Source organism: Dama dama, chromosome 23, assembly GCF_033118175.1.
Source record: "Dama dama isolate Ldn47 chromosome 23, ASM3311817v1, whole genome shotgun sequence".
NCBI lineage: Eukaryota > Metazoa > Chordata > Mammalia > Artiodactyla > Cervidae > Dama > Dama dama.
In genome coordinates this window covers 77,513,243-77,531,944 of record NC_083703.1, presented here as the reverse complement: position 1 = coordinate 77,531,944, position 18,702 = coordinate 77,513,243, and the positions used below count along the sequence as shown (strand labels likewise).

Sequence of the window (18,702 nt, the reverse complement as noted above, 5' to 3'; positions counted from 1 at the left end):
TTGCGACCCCATGGACTCTAGCCCACCAGGCTCCTCTGTCCATGGGGATTCTCCAGGCAAGGATACTGGAGTGGGTTGCCATGCCCTCCTCCAGGGGGTCTTCCCAACTGAGGGATCCAACCTGTGGTTCTTAGGTCTCCTACATTGGCAGGTGGATTCTTTACCACTAACAACCACCTGGGAAGCCCTCCTTTCTTCTTAAAAGTTTGCAAAGAGCTTGCCATCAACTTTTCAGACCTTTGCAGCCACATTGTGGCCTGACAGGACAAATGGCCTGAGGCTTGCCCCATGCCTGGAAGAGGAGTCACTGTAGCTCCTGAAGTCAAGGAGAAAGGTGAGTACAGTTCATCATTTATGGCACTCAATTTGAAAAGGATCCCACACGCATCGTCTCACTTGACTTGGGTGTGGTTCCGTTGGGTAGGCAGGATTTTACTTCCATTTTTTACATGTACGTGTAATTGATCTTGCGAGTGTTGGCATGGTTTGGTCATGTGACTTTCCCTAAATCCTGCCCCAAACCTGCTTCTGGTTGTGTGATGACTTTTTTGACTGAAGGATGAGGCCATTCAAAGCTCTTTCCCTCTGTGTCACTCTGGATAACGAAGCATGTACACCGTCCTGACCTTTACCCCGTCCGAGTATTCAGGCTTCCAAGGGCAGAGCATGCTGGGGCTTCTCGCTGGGCCATTGACGTGCTGGTCTGTTTTCTCTCAAAGTTAGAGGGTGTGTTAGCAGGTCTCTGTCCCCCTGCCAATGCCAGTCTTGCAACACAAGCTCACGTTAATTCCCTGAGGGGTCGTCATCCTAGAAGCTGAGCGGAGAGTGAGCGAGCCTCTTGGAAGGCTTATCCAGGGACCCATTATTATTTGAATTCGCATGTGTTTATCTTCAAATTATCACCCACTAAAATAATTCTTCCCAGCATCACTTGGGTCAAACTGGTTAATCATCCATTTTGAATTTAACATGTCTCTTTTTCTTGTAAATTGTAAGTCTTTGTCGTTGGGAACCTGCTCATGATGGGGTTCACACTTTGTTTGCATTATCCATGGGCTCCTCACGAGAGCTCAGGAAGATAACTGCCGTGTCCCCATTTTAGGGGCAAAGGGATCAGAGCACACTCGGACTCTGCACTGTGGCGGGCTTGGCACTTGCTGACCTCTGGACCCCAGCAGCGCCCTCCTTGCCTGTGTTATCTTTGGACCTCCGTGCCTGGTACCTGCCTCGCACATAGGAGGCACAGACTAAATGATTTTTGAGTGCACGAGTGGGTAGATTTAACAAGGAAACCCACCTTTATGTGTTGTAACCTAGACCTGAGATTACCATCTTGATTCGCTTCTGTGTTATTGGCACTTGGTGACTAAGTGTTGAAGAGGAAACATCATTTCATTGGAGGTTATCCAGTAAAAGCCAACTCTTTTTTTAAATTCATTTCAAAGTAGTTTTCTGCCTAGCACAGTCAGAGAGAGCGTTTGGGACCTAAAGTTGCTGAGATAGCCAGATGACCATCACTGCTGACCCAGCCACTCTCGCCAGGAGCTTGGTGAGAGTAGCCTGGCTAAGATAGTTCGTGAACTGTGTTGACCCACCCTGAAAAAAGTGCTGTTGAACACATCCACGTTTAGAGATCTTCAGGAGGCCAAGTGTGGCTGAAAAGCTTAGTGTATCGTTGAAGTAATGCCGGCTATCTTCACCCTTGAAAGCAAACAAGGCTTCTGCCTAAAAAGAACATACCTTAAGAGATCAGGACCATGACCTGGAAATAGCCTGAAATAAGGGCTTCCCTGGTGGCTTAGTGGGTAAAGAACCTGCCTGCAATGCAGGAGACCCGGATTTTTTCCCTGGGTTGGGAACATCCCCTGGAGGAGGGAGTGGCCACTGCCCCAGTATTCTTGCCTGGAGAATTTCACAGACAGAGGAGCCTGGTGGGCTACAGTCCATGGGGTCGCAAAAAGTTGGGCATGACTAAAACGACTGAGTATGCATGCAATGACGTGGAGAACCTTGTTGTCCCCGAAAGCCGCTGGTATGTGAGATTGCGAGTCTGGCACAGTGTACTCTGAGTGGTTGAGAGAGATGCTCAAGAGACTTTTGGCATCAGGAGAGAATTCTCTGGGTTCATCCAGGCCAGCCACTTTAGCTGTGTGTTTGAGGTGAGTGATGGGGTGGCCTGGCATTTGTCATTCTTAAATACAAATTTCCAGGCACCATTCTACTCAGAGAGACAGTTCTTCCCTCCGTATACACGTGCACATACACACCAACTCCCCACACTGATGACCTGAGTCCCCTTCTGGTCACGTACTCAAAAAAATGTCCTGTTGCCCACATCCTTCAAAACAGGTCTGTTGTTGTAGACAGATAAAGTCATTGCCAGGATGTTTTGTACTGTATTCAAGGAGGTGGATATTCTTAACCTCTTTGTCTGTGGTTTTTGGGTGGTCAACCTATAGTCGTAATGTGTCCTGTCCCAGCCGGTAGTCGTTCTTAGTGGGCTAAATCCTGAAGAAGGCAGATCCTTTGTATATTACAAGTACTTGTAAAGATGTCCTGATGACATCTTTCTAGTGTGTGTGTATGTGTATTTTTTTTTCCCACTTTTTCAAACAGAGAGGCAGCTGTTTGGCCTTTTCGCAGATGGGAAGGGAAAGTAGTGATTCTTCCTGGATCTGTTGGTCAGCACTTTGAAGCCCCTACTCAGCTGGATTTGGTAATTTGAGGGAGAAAGCAGAATTTTAGTGCCCCCACATATTGGAGTAGCCACAGAAACCTGAGGGCATGTTGGACTTCCCTGGGGGCTTTACAAAATACCGATGTCTGCTCCTCACGCCCAGAGGTTCTTATTTACTAAGTCTAGTGTATAGCCTGGGCCCAGGTATTTTGTAAAGCTTCCTAGATGATTCTAATATTCGGCCAGGACTGCTGAACTACTGATGTAAAGCAGAGTTGACCAAGTAGGCTGTTTGAGTCTACAGGTGGGAAGCATGTCCTCTGTTATAAATGTAAAAACAGTTGCCTTCTTTGCTGTCTACCTCCCTTGCTGGAAGAACATGTTCTGGTTCAATATGGTTTAGATTTAAATTAAAAAGTAAAATCATGGCCATAGAAATTCAGCAGGCTGGCCTTTTCTTTCGATTCCCTCATTCAGTCGGGTTGTACTTTAGAAGACCAAGAAATTGGTGTTTGGAACCCCTGAGGAGAGTAGGCAGTATAGTCCGCCCATTTCCAGGCAGCTGGAGGAAGACCCCACGATAACCAGGCACAGGTTTCCCATGGTGTGTGTGCGTGCGTGCGTGCGAAGTTGCTTCAGTCATGTCTGATTCTTTGCCATGTCATGAGCAATTAGGTTTCTCTGCCTCTTCCACTTTAAAAGGCTTCTACTGCTAGTGGGAAGGTAGATTTTGTTTAAATTTTTACGTAAAGAATTGAAAATTACAATTGATGGAATTAGGGTTTGGTGGGGTGGGGGGTTCTTCGAGATGGAGGGCAAGGTTATGGACTTTCACTTAGAACTTGTATATTTGAGGTTTTCTTTTTTTTAACAATGACATTATTAATTTAGTAGCCAGAAGAAAAAAATAAGTGGTCTTTTGTTTCCTGCTTGCTGCTGGTGAAACAGGAGGGAAGGAGGGCAGGGCACAGCCTTTAAAAGAATGACGTAGCTGTTGAATATGACATAAACTGGGTAGAACCAACTAGGTCCAAGATGGTGGATGAGTCGACTTCCGCTAGACTTTGAGCCTCAGTGAAGTTCATTGTAACACATCCGCAAGCTGAATGACAAACCATAGGTACCATGACAGTTCTGAGGCTGACCATCAAAGGTTGAAAAGTGGTCGGTGACCCAGTTCCTGAAAACCTCCACCTCTTCCTGAAGATAGTTGCAATAATCCTCCCACTCATTAGCCCATGAAATACCAAGCCCATAAAAACTAACCACGTATTTTGGGGCCTCTCATCTTCTGAGATGGGACTTGCCTGGTGGCGCAGTGGTAAAGAATGTAGGAGGTGCAAGTTCAATCCCTGGGTTGAGAAGATCTCCTGGAGAAGGAAATGGCAACCCACTCCAGTATTCTTGCCTGGGAATGCCCATGAACAGAGGGGCCTGGTGGGCTACAGTCCACGGGGTCACAAAATTGTCAGACACACCGAGCAACTAAACGACGGCGACAGATGTCAAGGTCATCAACCCATCGTTTAATCAGGTCTCAGACTTGCATAGGCAACTCTCATAGGAGTTCTGTATACGGTGCCTCACTTTCTTTATCTGTAAAAAGATAAGAGATTGGAAGACCCTCTTCATGCCTCCCTCTAGAAAAAAGGCATTTGCAGTAAAGTTAAAACGTCACTGAAATAGCAGCAGATACTGTGTGTATGTATGGGTGTTTAGTGCTGTAAACCCTTAAAAATGAGAAGCACAAGAAAGGAGACCACCTCAAAAAATTATGGAAGTTGGAAAGCAGATGGACCAGTGATAAAGGACTTGACAGACCCAAGAAAACTCACTGCTAATGTGCAACCACCCCGTAGTTGATAGCCCAAAATCGCTCAGAAGCTCAGAAGTTTAGAATATCAGGTATTTCTGGAGATAAAAATAAAGGTGGCAACTAAGATAAAGATGGGTTGAAAGCAGTTTAAAAAGCAGTCCGATATTCCATCCCCCAACCTGGCAAAGTACTATAGACTGGATAACCTCCAGCCAGAGATTGTAAAACAGAGAGCCTGTCAGCTGGGGCACCTGACTTTTTTCAGGGTGCCCCCAGCTTTTCCTCTTCCTGTTTCAGGATGCTTGTAACAAAGACTGTACCATTCTGGCAGGAGAGTAGAATGACTTCTCTGGGGAACCTGACCGGACCAAGAAGAAAGACCCAAAGATACTGACCCTGGAGGTTTCCCATCCAAACCTCTGACCAGAACGCCCTCCAGTGAAGAACCTCCATCCAGACCCTTCCAGTTAGGTGATTCCGAGCCCCACTCTTAAATATTAGCATATGGCCAAGCGCCACTGTGCTGGCAATCAAAACAGGTAACAAATTGGAAGAAACAATATGCTGGGAGGAGAAAACTTAACCATCACATATGTTCTCAAGGGTCAGAAGAAAAGGATTGTAAACATGGAACAAGATACTGAAAAAGATGAACATTCGGAAAATTAAAGGGACACTTGGAAATTAAAAAAACGTAATAGCAGGAAATGATAATTAAAAGGACTAGATACAATTGAGGAAATCTCTCCGAAGGTAGAGCAGAGAAATGGCAGGATAGAAAGTCAGGTAGAAAAGATGAGGAAATTATAAGGCCAGGAGGCCCAACATCTAAGTCATATTTCTGTCCTCCAGAAAGAGAGCCCAGAATACAGAAGGCAGGAAATCATCACCACAGTGATACCTCTGAAAAATTCTTGAACAGGACTTGAATCCCCAGACTTTAGAGGCCACAACATTGCCAACACAGTGGAGCAGACACACCAATATCAAATTTCCTGAACAAAGAGAAAGTTCTTCACACTTCCAGAAAGAAATTACTGTCACCTTTTACAAAGAACAGGAATTGGAATGACTTTGGACTTAACAGGCCCAGGGGACTCTAGAAGGAAGTGGAACAGCACCTTTACAATTCCAAAGGAAAATTTATCTCCAGCCTAGAATTCTGTAAAACCCATGTATCAAGTGAGGAAGAATAAAAATAATCAGATATCCAGGGTTTCAAAATCACTTCCGTTTCCCCGCTTTTAGGAAGCCACTGGAAGAATGTGCTTTACCGAGGGAAAACAAAGAAGTTGAAGTTAGGAAAACTGAGGTTCGACACTCTCGGGAGGTGAATGGACTCCCCTGGCCACTGATGAAGGGAGATCCCAGAGTAGCACTAGTGGATCATGCTCCCAGGAAAAGCCGTCCAGACTGGAGTGGGTCGGGAGGCGCTGGACCTTCCTAGCAAGAGGAAGACCCGATGCCTGTGTCTCGAGGGGAAGTGAAGTGGCAAAGGGCAAAACATCCACTTGTCATCATTCCACGTAAAACTAAGCAAACAGGAAAACAAGACAGTTACTCCGGGGTGGGGGGTACAATTTGCAGGAAAGGAAACGTAATCATCCTTTCCACATTTCTCAGCAACAGAGAGTGTTTATTGAATTATCATCATAAAAATACTGAAGATTGTCCTAACCACAATTAGCGTGTGTGACTGTAGGGATACTTACTGGAGGATAGGAAGGGTATGTCTGTGGTGGGGGCAGGGGAGGAAGGGTACGAAACCTTCTTCCCCCATAGTGAGAAGTTAACAGACCTAAAAACGAAGCATTGAGATCAACTGTATACCATGAAAAGGAACAAAACTGTGCCATCTGCAGAGATGTGGATGGACCAAGAGACCGTCATACAAAGTGAAGTCAGGCAGAAAGTAAACAAGTGTCGTGCATTAGGAACACACATATGTGGAATCTAGAAAAGAATGGTACTGCTGATCTTATTTGCAAAGCAGAAATAGAGACACAGACATAGAGAATAAGTATATATGTACCAAGGTGGGTGTGGGGTGAATTAGGAGATTGGAGATTGACATCAATAGTATACACTATTGATACTATGTATAAAATGGATAACTATTAAGAACCTACTGTATAGCACAGGGAACTCTCATGCTCTGTGGTAACCTAAGTGGGAAGGAAATCCAAATAAAAAGAGGCGATGTTTGTGAACGGATGCCTGGTTGACTTTGCTGTACAGCAGAAACTAACACAACATTTTAAAGCAACTATACCGCAATAAAGAAAGGACACCCCCCCAAAAAAAGAAAAGATTGGCTGTGTAGGCTGATGGAGATAAATACTAAGGTATGCATATATGTACATGTTAGTTGCTCAGTTGTGTCCGATTCTTTGCAGCCACATGGACGGTAGCCCGCCAGGCTCCTCTGTCCATGGGATCCTCCAGGCACGGATACTGGAGGTAGCCTATCCCTTCTCCAGGGAATCTTCCCAACCCAGGGATCGAACCCAAGTCTCTTGCATTGCAGGCAGATTCTTTACCATCTGAGCCACCAGGGAAGCCCAAAATACTAAGGTAGTTGACTAAGAGAAGTGAGAGCATTTCATTTCAGAAAGACATGGGAGGGCATGCTGGTTTCTGTTTTTTAATTATGTTATAGGGTTGTTTGACTATGAACTGACTGCATATAAAGCTATAATAACAGTAAGAATAGAAACACTGGTGAAATAGTATCATCTGATTAACATTTCTATTGATGTATTCAAATTTTAGCTGAAGGGCTAAGTCAACATCCTGCCTCAAGGAAAGATAATGACTTAGAAAAATCCTTGTTTGGGGGGTATCTGAGAATTGCAGAGATGATGACTTAGACCCATTGGAGCTGCCTTTTCTTTTCTTTCCTCTCTAGATTATCCTCTCGACTTGAACCACAGCGAATCCTTCCTACAGACCACGACTTTTCTTCCTGAAGACTTCACCTACTTTGCAAACCATACCTGTCCCGAAAGGCTCCCTTCCATGAGTGAGTAGAGTGCTTGCTTGTCTTCCTCTGCTTTTAAAACCAATGACCTTCTATTTGATTAAAATAAAAGGAAGAGTGTTCTTGATCTCTCGATATGTCTACTTATAGAGAGATTTTGAACGCCTCCTGGCCCTTGGAAATAGGAGCTATGAAGGTTACACGGGTCCTGGCTCCTCTCCAGCCCGTCTGCAGGGTTGCCTGTGTTCCTGGTGCCATCTTCCACCACATTTTTTACTCTTTGCTTTACATGTTCCACTTCCTTTGTAACTTGAGGTCTGTTAAGATATCCTTGAGAAAGTGTAGGCAACCAGCTTTGTCTTTTACTATAAATCTCACACCGATTGTATAACTCATTTAATATGAGGGAAGTTATTTTCTTAACAAAGTGCTGGTTAAGAAAGATTCTTGCATGTTTTCTTTCTCTTCCTTTTTCCTCTTCTTCTTCCTCTTCCCTTCCCCTTTCCTTCTTAGAATGTGTGTAATCTAAAGCAAGGACAGTGTACGTTACACCTTTCCTGTGCTTTGGGGCTTCTTGGACTGTCTTCTTGACTTGAGTCCAAGATGATGTGTGTTCTGAGTTTGGCCATGACCAGTAAATTGGGACAGCGTGTCTGCACCCGCCTCAGGAGCGCACAGAGATGCTACCAAGCTCAGCTGCTCTTCTCCTTCCTCTTTGAGAAGTTCAGCTGCTGTTGTCCTTGGTCTTCATTTCTTTCTACATCCTTGGCAGAAGCAGAACTCCCAAGTCTTTTTATTTCTTGGTTTGCCGCTTTACCCAGTAATAGGGATGAACCGAAACCCAATGGGTTGGGAAGCAGACGTAGGGACCCCCATCCTTGTTAAAAAACACAACCCACTGAAAAAGCACTGAACTACTCCAGAGATTACAACCCTGAACGTAGGAATTTCGTGGCCTCTTATTATCTTTTTTCCCCCATCTCTGTTCAGAGGGCCCGATAGACATAAACATGAGTGAGATTGGAATGGATGCCATCCATGAACTCTTCTCTAAAGACCCAACCATCAAGCTGGGCGGTCACTGGAAGCCGTCGGATTGCGTGCCTCGATGGAAGGTAGGGGTAGGGTCAGACCCCAGGTGCTGGGAAGCCTACCTGGCAGTTGCCGTCACCATGGATTTCACTCTGACATTTTGTAATTTGTACCCTACTTATCACTTACTGCAAAGGATTTGCATCTGATGGGAACATATTGGAGGAGTGGGTTTCCCTGAGGACACTGCTATAGCCGCAGACATACACATTGTTCTGGTCACTGAACCAGGACCCTTTTCCTTCCGTCCGGGAATATTGGCTAAGCAGTGGGGGAAGCGGGGGAGGGTGGGTCTCTCCTGATAGATTTGCAGAAGCCATCTTCACAAATTCAGCACTTTTATTTGGCATTGTTGCCATGAATCTAGTGGAGTAAAAAGCAGAACTATCTAGCCTGATACTGAGAATTTTTTTTTTCCTGCATGACTGTAATCAGGAGACATCAGTAGTGTGGCTCAAGCTTATGACACTGACTTAAGTCAATTCTTTCAACAAGTGTTTAGTAAAGTGCTTATTCCATGCCAGCCCTGTATAGTGCAACAGTGATCAGAACAGATCTGGAACAAAGTAGTGTTTCCACCCCGTCACTGGGATGTAAAATCAATTTAATGACCAGCGTTAAATATATATATATATATAAATAAATGTTTTTTCATGTCAGTTAAAAGTATTCATTTAGTATATGTGATGATAATACAGGGCTTTCTAGGTGGCTCAGAATCCACCTGCAATGTGGGACAACCCCTGGGTCAGGAAGATCCCCTGGAGAAGGGAATGGTTACCCACTCCAGTATTCTTGCCTGGAGAATATACAAGACACAGAACAAGGCTTTGCTCTGATATAAAGAAGTGTTAAGACATCTCACCTACCCTCCTAATCTCTTAGTCTAGTGGTCGGGACAGGCACACCCACATTGTTCTAAAACAAGCTGCGCTAGAATAAAGAAACAGGAGATACTATTGACATAAAGGGCGACTGAGAGAAGTGGAGGGTAAGTCAGCTCCCCGGAGCCCCCCAGGCGAGCTGGGCCCCAATGCTGCGGGAGCAGTCGAGGGGACTCGCTGACCGGGCGGCCTCTGTCGCTGTGACCCGCTGCAGGTGGCCATCCTTGTCCCCTTCCGGAACCGCCACGAGCACCTCCCGGTCCTGCTCCGACACCTCATTCCCATGCTCCAGCGCCAGCGCCTGCGGTTTGCGTTTTATGTGGTGGAGCAAGTGAGTGGCCCTTTCTTCTCTCTTCTTTCTCTTCCGAGACTACAGCTGAGAGAGCTTCAAGCTGATCCATCCTTGGGGTTAAGAGCCCATAAGATCGAAAACTCATGATTGAGTGGCCCTGTGGGGGGCAGGGAGCAGAGGGAGTCCTGCGCTCCTCCGTGGAGATGTTCAGTCCCAGCAGGTCTGAGTGCTGCCGGGAACTTCGTTTACCCTTGAACAAAGGCCTCTTGTGGGCTGGTTTAGCTGGAACCGCTTTGGGTATTGTCTTTACATTTCAGACCCAGGAAATTCCCGCGAGATAAGGGGCTACAGGTAGAAATGGCCGTGTGGTTCTTCCTTCTGTGTAGGGAGTTGGGTACCCTTCTAAATGCTGTTACACAGCTCACTGTCTGCCTTCCAATGGCCTTGGGAGAGAGAGGCTTAGGTTTATCCTTATCACCCTTTTTTATTCCTGAGGAAGTTGAGGCCAGAGGTCAAGTGATGGTGAGTCAGTGATGAACCAGGCAGGACCCACCTCCCTTCCGGCCCACTGTTCTCTCAATAAGCTCTCCTTTAGGCAGGGCTGAGGCAGCAAAGATTATTCTTCAAGAGTCCTTTTAAAAATAAAGTTCTGCTTCTTTTAGGTTGGCACCCAACCCTTTAATCGAGCCATGCTTTTTAATGTGGGTTTTCAAGAAGCAATGAAGGACTTGGACTGGGACTGCCTCATTTTTCATGACGTGGATCACATACCAGAAAGTGATCGTAACTATTATGGATGTGGACAGATGCCAAGGCACTTTGCAACTAAACTGGATAAGTATATGTATCTGTGAGTATCATTTCCTTTTAATTAAAGAGGTTAAATTTAGAAGGATGATGAACGATGCAAGGATGGCCAAATCAGATCAGCTTCAACGTAAATCGCAATCTACTGATGAATGGATAAACGAAATGCAGTGCCTACATCCATGCGATGGAATGCTATTTCACAATAAGAAGAAATGAAGTACTGATAGATGTGACAGCCTGGATGGAACTAGAAAACGTTATGCTCAGTGAAAGAAAACTAGCTACAAAAGACTGGGTATTATATGATTCCATTTGTATGAAATGTCCAGAATAGGCAGATCTATAGAGACGGAAGGAAGAATACTGGTTGCATAGGGTTGAGGGGAGTAGGGAGAAATGAGTGACTGACTGCTGATGGTGGGTACAAGGCTTCTTGGGGGGGGGGGGGGGGTGATGAAATTGATTAACACTGATTGTGGCCATGGTTGCAAATCTCCATGAATATATTAAAAAAAAAACCCATTGAATTATACACCTTAAATAAGTAAATTAGGGACTTCTCTGGTGGTCCAGTGGCTAAGACTCCTTGCCTCCAATGTGGGGGACCGAGGTTTGATCCCTGGTCAGGAGACTAGATCCCACATACTTCAACAAAGATCAAAGACCCCACCTGCCACACTCAGACCAAACCAATCAATAAATAAATGGTTAAGTTATATGGTATGTCAGTTCTGTCTCAATAAAGCTGTGATTAAAAAAAAAAATCAATTAGAAAAGAAATTTAATTAGTTACTCAGGTTGATGCATTTGGCCCAAGGAAACCATTTCAGGTGGTTCGGGGCAGTAGCACAGAGAGTATTGTTTTACTTAAGACTTAGTTCTCCCATGAGATGGCCTGTTCTTGGGGGGAAAAAAGAGAACACCCTTTCATGCACAGATGATTGATGCCATACATCTCCTTTTAGGCTTCCTTATACTGAGTTCTTTGGTGGAGTAAGCGGCTTAACAGTGGAACAGTTTCGGAAGATCAACGGCTTTCCTAACGCGTTCTGGGGGTGGGGTGGAGAAGATGATGACCTGTGGAACAGGTATTGCCCTTCTTCTGATGTCTACTAGAAACACTCCCTTAGGCTCTCCAGACCAGCACTGCCTAGGGAATATGACGCGTTAAGCCATGTATTTAATTTTCAATGTTCTAGTAGCTCCATTTAGAAAGATTTTAAAAAGGAAAAAGGTGAAATTAATTTATTATATTAATAAAAATATTTTAACAATTATACTTACCACAGTATATCCAAAATAATACCATTTCAACATGCAATCCATATAAAATTTCTTTTAATATAAAATATTAATGAGATATTCTACATTCATTTTTTTCTTACTAAATCTTAGAAATCTGATGTGTACTTTACACACATAGCCCATTGCACTGAAACCTCCCCAAACCAGAGGTCAGATATGAGTTACATTTACACAGATTTATCCATGCCATCAGGTAAGGCTCATATTTTGTCTGTAGGAACAGTCTCATGTATGAGTAGTGTCAAATAGTATTTTTGTACTATTTGTAAATAATAAGTAAATAGTAGGGGCTTCCCTGTTGGCTCAGCAGTAAAGAATCCGCCTGCCAGCACAGGAGATGCTGGTTTGATCCCTGGGTCGGGAAGATCTCCTAGAGAAGGAAAAGGCAACCCACTCCAGTGTTCTCGCCTGGGAAATCCCGTAGACAGAGGAGGAGCCTGACGGGCTGAAGTCCATGGGGTCACAAAGAGTTGGACACAACTGAGCAACCAAACAGCAGCCCGGCAACTACACCATTTTTACATAAGGGACTTGGGCATCCTCCGATTTTAGTAACTGCAAGGTGGGTGCTGGAACCAGTCCCCCCCACCTGGAGACTGAGGAACAACTATATATAATAATGAGAGTATAAGTTGGATTCAGAGGAGGCTGGTAAAAATTCAGTAATACAGAAGTATATAAGTGGGCTTCCCCGGTGGCTCAGCGGTAAAGAATCCACCTGCAATGCAGGAGTCGAAGGAAACACAGGTTTGATCCCTGAGTCAGGAAGATCCCCTGGAGGAGGGCATGGTGACCCACTCCATGGACAGAGGAGCTTAGCGGGCTACAGTCCATAGGGTCACCAAGAATTGGTGAAGTGAACTGAAGTGACTTAGCATGCACGCATGCATGTAAACAAAAGAGTGTAAGTCCTAATCCCCATTGTTACCCTGTTTCCTTCCCAGGAAGTAGCCATTTGAACAAGCAGTTTCTTTCTTTATAGTTCTTTCTATTCATACATAAACAGCCCAGACACATTCCTTTTCCCCTTCCAATCATGTCAATACAGAGAGCCATTTCATTATTATTATAATTGTGTGGTATTTCCTTGTGTAGACAGACAGCAGTTTATTTTTAATCCTCTCCTATTGATGAACAGTGGTGTTTAATTTTGAGCATCTTTTGTTCACATGTGCAAATATTTCTGTAGGTTAATTTCCTGGTTGCAGAACTGCAGAGTCAAGAAGTAAATGCACTTTTAAAATTTTGATAGTTATTGTCCGATTTTCCTCCAGAAAAGATTGCAAAAGTATTGTGACCAACAGTACATAAGCGTACAAATTTTCTTACTGCACCACCTGCTTTTGGATATAAATGACCATTGAAATTTGTGCCCCATTTCAGCACAGCAGCTCCTGGACAATTCTTTCTCAGTCTGTTAGGTAAAAATGGCATCTCATCCTTTTAATTTGGGTTTCTTAGGAACCTAGTGAGGATGAGCAGCTTTTCCGTACTGGTTTGACTGGTTTCTGAATCTAGTTGGGCTCCCCTAGGACATCTGTCCTGCCAGCTCATCTGTTCTTTCCCCAGCTCAGCAAGGAGTCCCTCAGGCCAGGAATGTGTGATTGGTTTTCCCCAGCACCCCCACACAATTACAGGCACACAGTAGGCATTTCATACGTATTTATCAAATGAGAAGGAGAACACATCTTCACCCTGTCAGCCCTCCATAGCCGCTGGTTCTGAATTTGAGGATTCAACCAACTATGGATGGAGGGCGGGGGGGAGATTCCAAAACGTTCCAAAAATCAAAACTTGGATTTGTTCCCTGCAAGCAACTATTTACATAGCATTGACGCTAGAGATGATTTAAGGTCTGCTGGAGGATGTGTGTGGGTTATATGCAGATACTCTGCCATTTTGGGCTTCCCAGGTGGCTCAGAGGGTAAAGAATCCACCTGCCAGTGCAGGAGACATAAGAGACACAGGTTCGATCCCTGGGTCAGGAAGATCCCCTGGAAAAGGAAATGGCAACCCACTCCAGTACACTTGCCTGGGAAATTCTGTGGACAGAGGAGCCTGGGGGGTTACAGTCCACAGGGTCACAAACGAGTCAGATATGACTTAGCAACTAAACAACAAACAAGCTGACCCAGAGGGGGCATGTTTGCACCTGTCTGCAGGGGGACTCACATGGTTGTACCTGTCACTGAGACCCCGTGTCAGACCTTGGGAATTTTTAATTTCTCTTCTTCTTCAAAACTTTTTGTATTGTAGACTCCTTTTCTAAAACCATGAACTTACCCAGAAGGAAAATGACTTGAATATATAGCTGTAAAAAAAGCACTGTTGTTCAGTTTGGCATTCCTCAGCCTTGGGATAGGTTTGGTTTCACCTGTCAGACTTGATCATTTTACCCAAAAGCCCATCTTCTTTGTCTTGGACAGAGTCCAGAACGCAGGCTATTCTGTGAGTCGGCCAGAAGGTGACACAGGGAAGTACAAGTCCATTCCTCATCACCATCGAGGAGAGGTCCAGTTTCTTGGAAGGTTGGTGCAGCTTGTTTATTTGTCATATGAAAGTCCTGTATCTCCAGGGTCCTCAAGCACTGCAGTCCCTGGGCTTGCTCCTCACCCGTTCCAAGGTCCTGTTCAGACAGCTGTTTGAGAGTTCCTGTTTATCACTCATTTAAGTGTGAGGCAGGTGTTTGGGGGCAAAGTGATACTACTGGTGAAAAATGTGATCATAAGATCTTTTAAGGAAATCACTCCTTCTGCACCTTAAGCTTTGTAGTTGTCTGCGGTGTAGCCTTCAGGGAGTTGGAGAAAAACCCATTTGGGTCAAAGTCCCTGTGTAACTCACGCTCATGTGACAGAGTCTGGCACCCTCTCTGCTAGCTCGGTTCTGGAAGGGTGTCCCTGAGCCTCTGTTTATGTGGCTGCAGCTGCTTTATCACCCTGCACACCTTCAATAAAAAAAAACTCCATTGGGCTGAGCAGAGCCAGTGGATAGCCTGCACCTCCGGGTCCTCAGGGGTGGCTCTCGCTGGTTTTGTTAATTGTTGAGAGGACTGTCCTCACGACAGTCGATCCGACTCCATGAACTGTTTTCCTGGGGAGTAAGGCCACTGAATACAGATGGAACTTTCTCGTCCCCCCATTTAACATCTTGCCTCCCGCTTCCCGGCGCCAGTTAGGATTGTGAACCTCGGTTTCCTCATCTGCCGAGGGGCAGGCGCATTACATGAAGTCCAGCAGGTCATGTGAAATGGGAGGTGTTTCCAGTCCTGATAATGGCACGCGGCCTGGAGGAGCCGCAGGGCTGATGACCCGCCCCGCAGGGCCCCCCGCCTGCGGTCTGTGCCGCTCGGCCCCTGGCTCAGAGCCGCCCCCTGTGCCCCCTGCCTCACAGGTACGCGCTGCTGAGGAAGTCCAAGGAGCGGCAGGCGGTGGACGGCCTCAACAACTTGAACTACTTCGCGAACGTCACGTACGACGCCTTGTACAAAAACATTACCGTCAACTTGACACCCGAGCTGGCTCAGGTGGCTGAGTACTGAGGGGGAGGGGACAGTCGTTGGCTTCCCCCACCGCCCCCAGGACAGCAGCCCGCGACGCGCCTCGTGGGGGGCGCTCCACAGAGGAAGAGAACAGGAAACCCAGCGCCTCCGGAAGGATCACAGGGTTCAAGGAAAAAACAAATGTGAACAGAGCACACGCACAAAAACGCCTTCCCCGTCTGGACCCGCCGGGGTGGAGGGAGGCGGCCGGGAACGGACTGCCCTTTTCTCAAGACCGCCGTCTGTCCTGCTGCCCTCCTCCCCGGCCTCCCGCCCCGTCTCAGCCACGGGCCTCCGCAGCCGGAACCGGAACCGGAACCGGAACCGCCCCGGAGCCTCTCCCCCGGCGAGAACGGCCTGGGCAGCTTCTCGGCCTCCAGAGCGGAGAGGCAGACCCGCCGCAAGGCAGCTGTGTTTTAGGAAGAGCAAAAGAAAACACACAACCATCCTTCTGCATCTCTGGTGTCCCCTCTCTCTCTCCCTCTCTCTCTCTTTTTTTCTAAATTACCTGCTTTGGGTGGGGATTGAGGGTGGAGGGGGAGGGCTTGGGAAAGAGAAATAGACATGCAACAATCACTTCTTGAAGAAGTATAATTGTAAATAAGCCATGTAAAATGCCTTTTTTTTTTTTTTTTTTTTTTAATTTGATTTTCTAGCCGGCTCCAACTCAAACCGAGGGTTTATACATCAGATCCTGTATTGGTTTCGCAGACACAGGAACTCGGCTAAAAGGGAACGACAGCATCTCCCCGGTTGCTGTCACTGCGGAAGGGAGTGGATATAGAGCATGTCACAGCAGAACGAAACAGCCCAGTCATTATCGCCAGTGGCCAACTTCCTCTGCCTCACCTCCCGTCCCCTTTTCCAAAAGCGTTGCTCTTGACTTTGGCTTTGGTTCTCTCTTCCCCGCTGGGCAATCCTCCGGGGTCCCAGCCTTGCTCTGAACAGGAAGCCGTGTTAGTACAGTGCCAGCCCGTCAGGTGGGCCCACTGCACACGGCTGGATCGCTCACCTTGGGGTCTCCTCCTTTCCTCATCATCAGGAGAGAGTGGGGGGTGTTGGTTTTTCCTACTTTCTCTCTCTTTTCTCTTTCTTTCGCTTGCTCTTGTGGACCGTGGCCACAGTTTCTGAAATCTGTGCCTAAATTACCAACCAGCTTCAATGGATTCCTCTGAATATTCCCCTTTTTGGTTTCTGGAAAAAAAATTTTTTTTTTTTTTTGTCAACATTATTAACTAGTAATGGGTTGGCCAAAAAGCTCACTCGGGTCATTCTGTACCATCGTATGGGAAATCCCAAATGAACTTCTTGGCCAGCCCAATACCTTGAATCATGAGCAACTGAATGATGTGGAACTCAGCCAGGGAGCAGGTGATACTTGTGTGCTGTGGGTCAACTGGGCTCCAGGCTAGACCAAATCAGAGCTTCGGGATTAGATTAACAAAGCTGCCGGACAGACAGACACAGGAGCCCAAGTGCTCCTTCCACACCCCCATGTGCTTTTTTGAAGTCAGATTCCAAATTGCATTTGAATTTGTGCCTCAGTTTCCCCCTGAGCCAAATCCCTCACCTCATAGTCCCCTTTGGCTCCTGCAGAATTCTGAGAAATACCAGGTCTCCCCGTCCTTTTCCATGAGACATATTTATGTATCCATACTAAAGAGTACTTTCTGAGGAGTACTTCATAGTTTTTGTTTAAATTGCCTTGTTTGCCTTCAGTTTCCTTAATTTTCATGGTTTACATGGATGTGTGTGTAGGGGCTATATTTGTGTATATACACGTGGGTTGGGGTTTTTGCATGTGTGGGTTCCATGGACGTATGATCCCCACAAGCTGTGGGAGTGATTGGCCAGGCCTTGTTTTTTTGTGTGTGTGTTTTTGTTCTTTCGAAGACGAGAATGCTATTTAGAAAAGAAATCGCATTGAAAAGCTCTTACCAGCTCATATGAGAGAGCAGATTCCTGCCCTTGAGCACGCTGGTAAGTTGTTATCATAATGTTTTAAAAGAGTTTTGAGCATTTCATGCTTTAAAAGACCTTCACAGGGAACACGACACACGGAAGTTCTCTTGGTTTTCCTTTGACGTATGGTGCATAAAGCAATAAAAATTTCTTTCCCCCTTCCTCCATGCGCCTCCCGGCCTCTGTGCTGGCCTGGCTTGTTCTTTCTCTGAGAGCTGTGAGCTGCTTTCAGTGTGACAAAATTACGATGTCCTTTAGAAGAATTTGCCAGGGCAGACTGATCATTGGTCAGGGAAGGCCCGTGTTTGAAGCCTTTCATTAGCATATTTGCCATCAAGAACAAATGCTGGCAGAAAGCTAACAACACCTGATTTGACAAAGAAAATGCTGGCTTGCGGACAAAAGGAAAAGTCTTTCCAGGGCTGGAAGTTGGGTGACTTAAATCATCTTGCAATCATGTGTGAGTTTGTTTTATCCGTGTGAAATCTCTTAACTGTGCACTGTTAATCATTTATCCACTAAACTGAGTGGGGAAACGTAAAAGCAAAAAAAAAAAATCACAGCCAGCCCCGTGTGCTGTTGGTAGCGTGAAATTATCATGTTAAAAAAAGAACCAAATGTGACCTTGCGCATATTTTGGCAGCTGAAATTCCTTAAGGCTACCAAATGGACGACTGCTTAAATCAGCCTTGTCTTTTGATTGCAGCGTGCAAGGAAAAGTTTTCTTTCACGCTGATTTTTTTGAGGGGGAGGGAGTGTCCACAAAGCTATTCATTTTGACAACACAGGGCCTCCCGTGAGAGCCGCTCCACCACAGACCCCAGTAGCTGAGCGACAGCCACACGGACTGATGGTATCCACTCACCAATGACGATGACATTGAACTAGCTTATTTCCATCACTACGATTTTTTGAGCTTGCTCTTATGTTTTAAGAGGTGCCAGGGGTACATTTTTGCACTGAAATCTAAAGATGTTTTAAAAAACACTTTTCACAAAAATATAGTCCTTTGTCATTACATTATTTACTCATGTGTTTGTACATTTTTGTATGTTAATTTATGAATGATTTTTTCAGTAAAAAATACATATTCAAGAACCAAACCTTAGTGGTCGTCTCTCTTTGTCTGGGACAGTTTGGCTTCTTGAAGTCTTGGCTTCTGCTTTAGCCGGGCTGACCTCAAGGTGGTCCTGAGAGAAATACTGCCAACTTGAGCCCTGCAGTCAGGCCCCTTGAGTGAAGAACGCTGCTGATGTAACCAAAACATTGAACCCCCTTGGGTTCAATCCACCCACACTTGGGTCTTCATTCAAGAACTGGCCCAGGAAGGGAATTCCCTGGTTAGG

At 45.7% G+C, this 18,702-nt stretch overlaps 1 protein-coding gene across 1 annotated transcript in view; it reads left to right on the top strand.

Moving 5' to 3' along the window:
* B4GALT5 (beta-1,4-galactosyltransferase 5) overlaps window positions 1-18,459 on the top strand; it is a 70,648-nt gene extending 52,189 nt beyond the window's left edge. Inside the window, exons 3-9 of the mRNA XM_061127461.1 lie at window positions 7,402-7,515; window positions 8,464-8,588; window positions 9,664-9,780; window positions 10,404-10,591; window positions 11,517-11,639; window positions 14,283-14,384; window positions 15,247-18,459. Coding sequence (XP_060983444.1) covers window positions 7,402-7,515; window positions 8,464-8,588; window positions 9,664-9,780; window positions 10,404-10,591; window positions 11,517-11,639; window positions 14,283-14,384; window positions 15,247-15,394 — 917 coding nt within the window. The 3' untranslated portion in view covers window positions 15,395-18,459. The remainder of the gene's footprint in view (window positions 1-7,401; window positions 7,516-8,463; window positions 8,589-9,663; window positions 9,781-10,403; window positions 10,592-11,516; window positions 11,640-14,282; window positions 14,385-15,246) is intronic.
* Window positions 18,460-18,702: the final 243 nt, after the last annotated feature.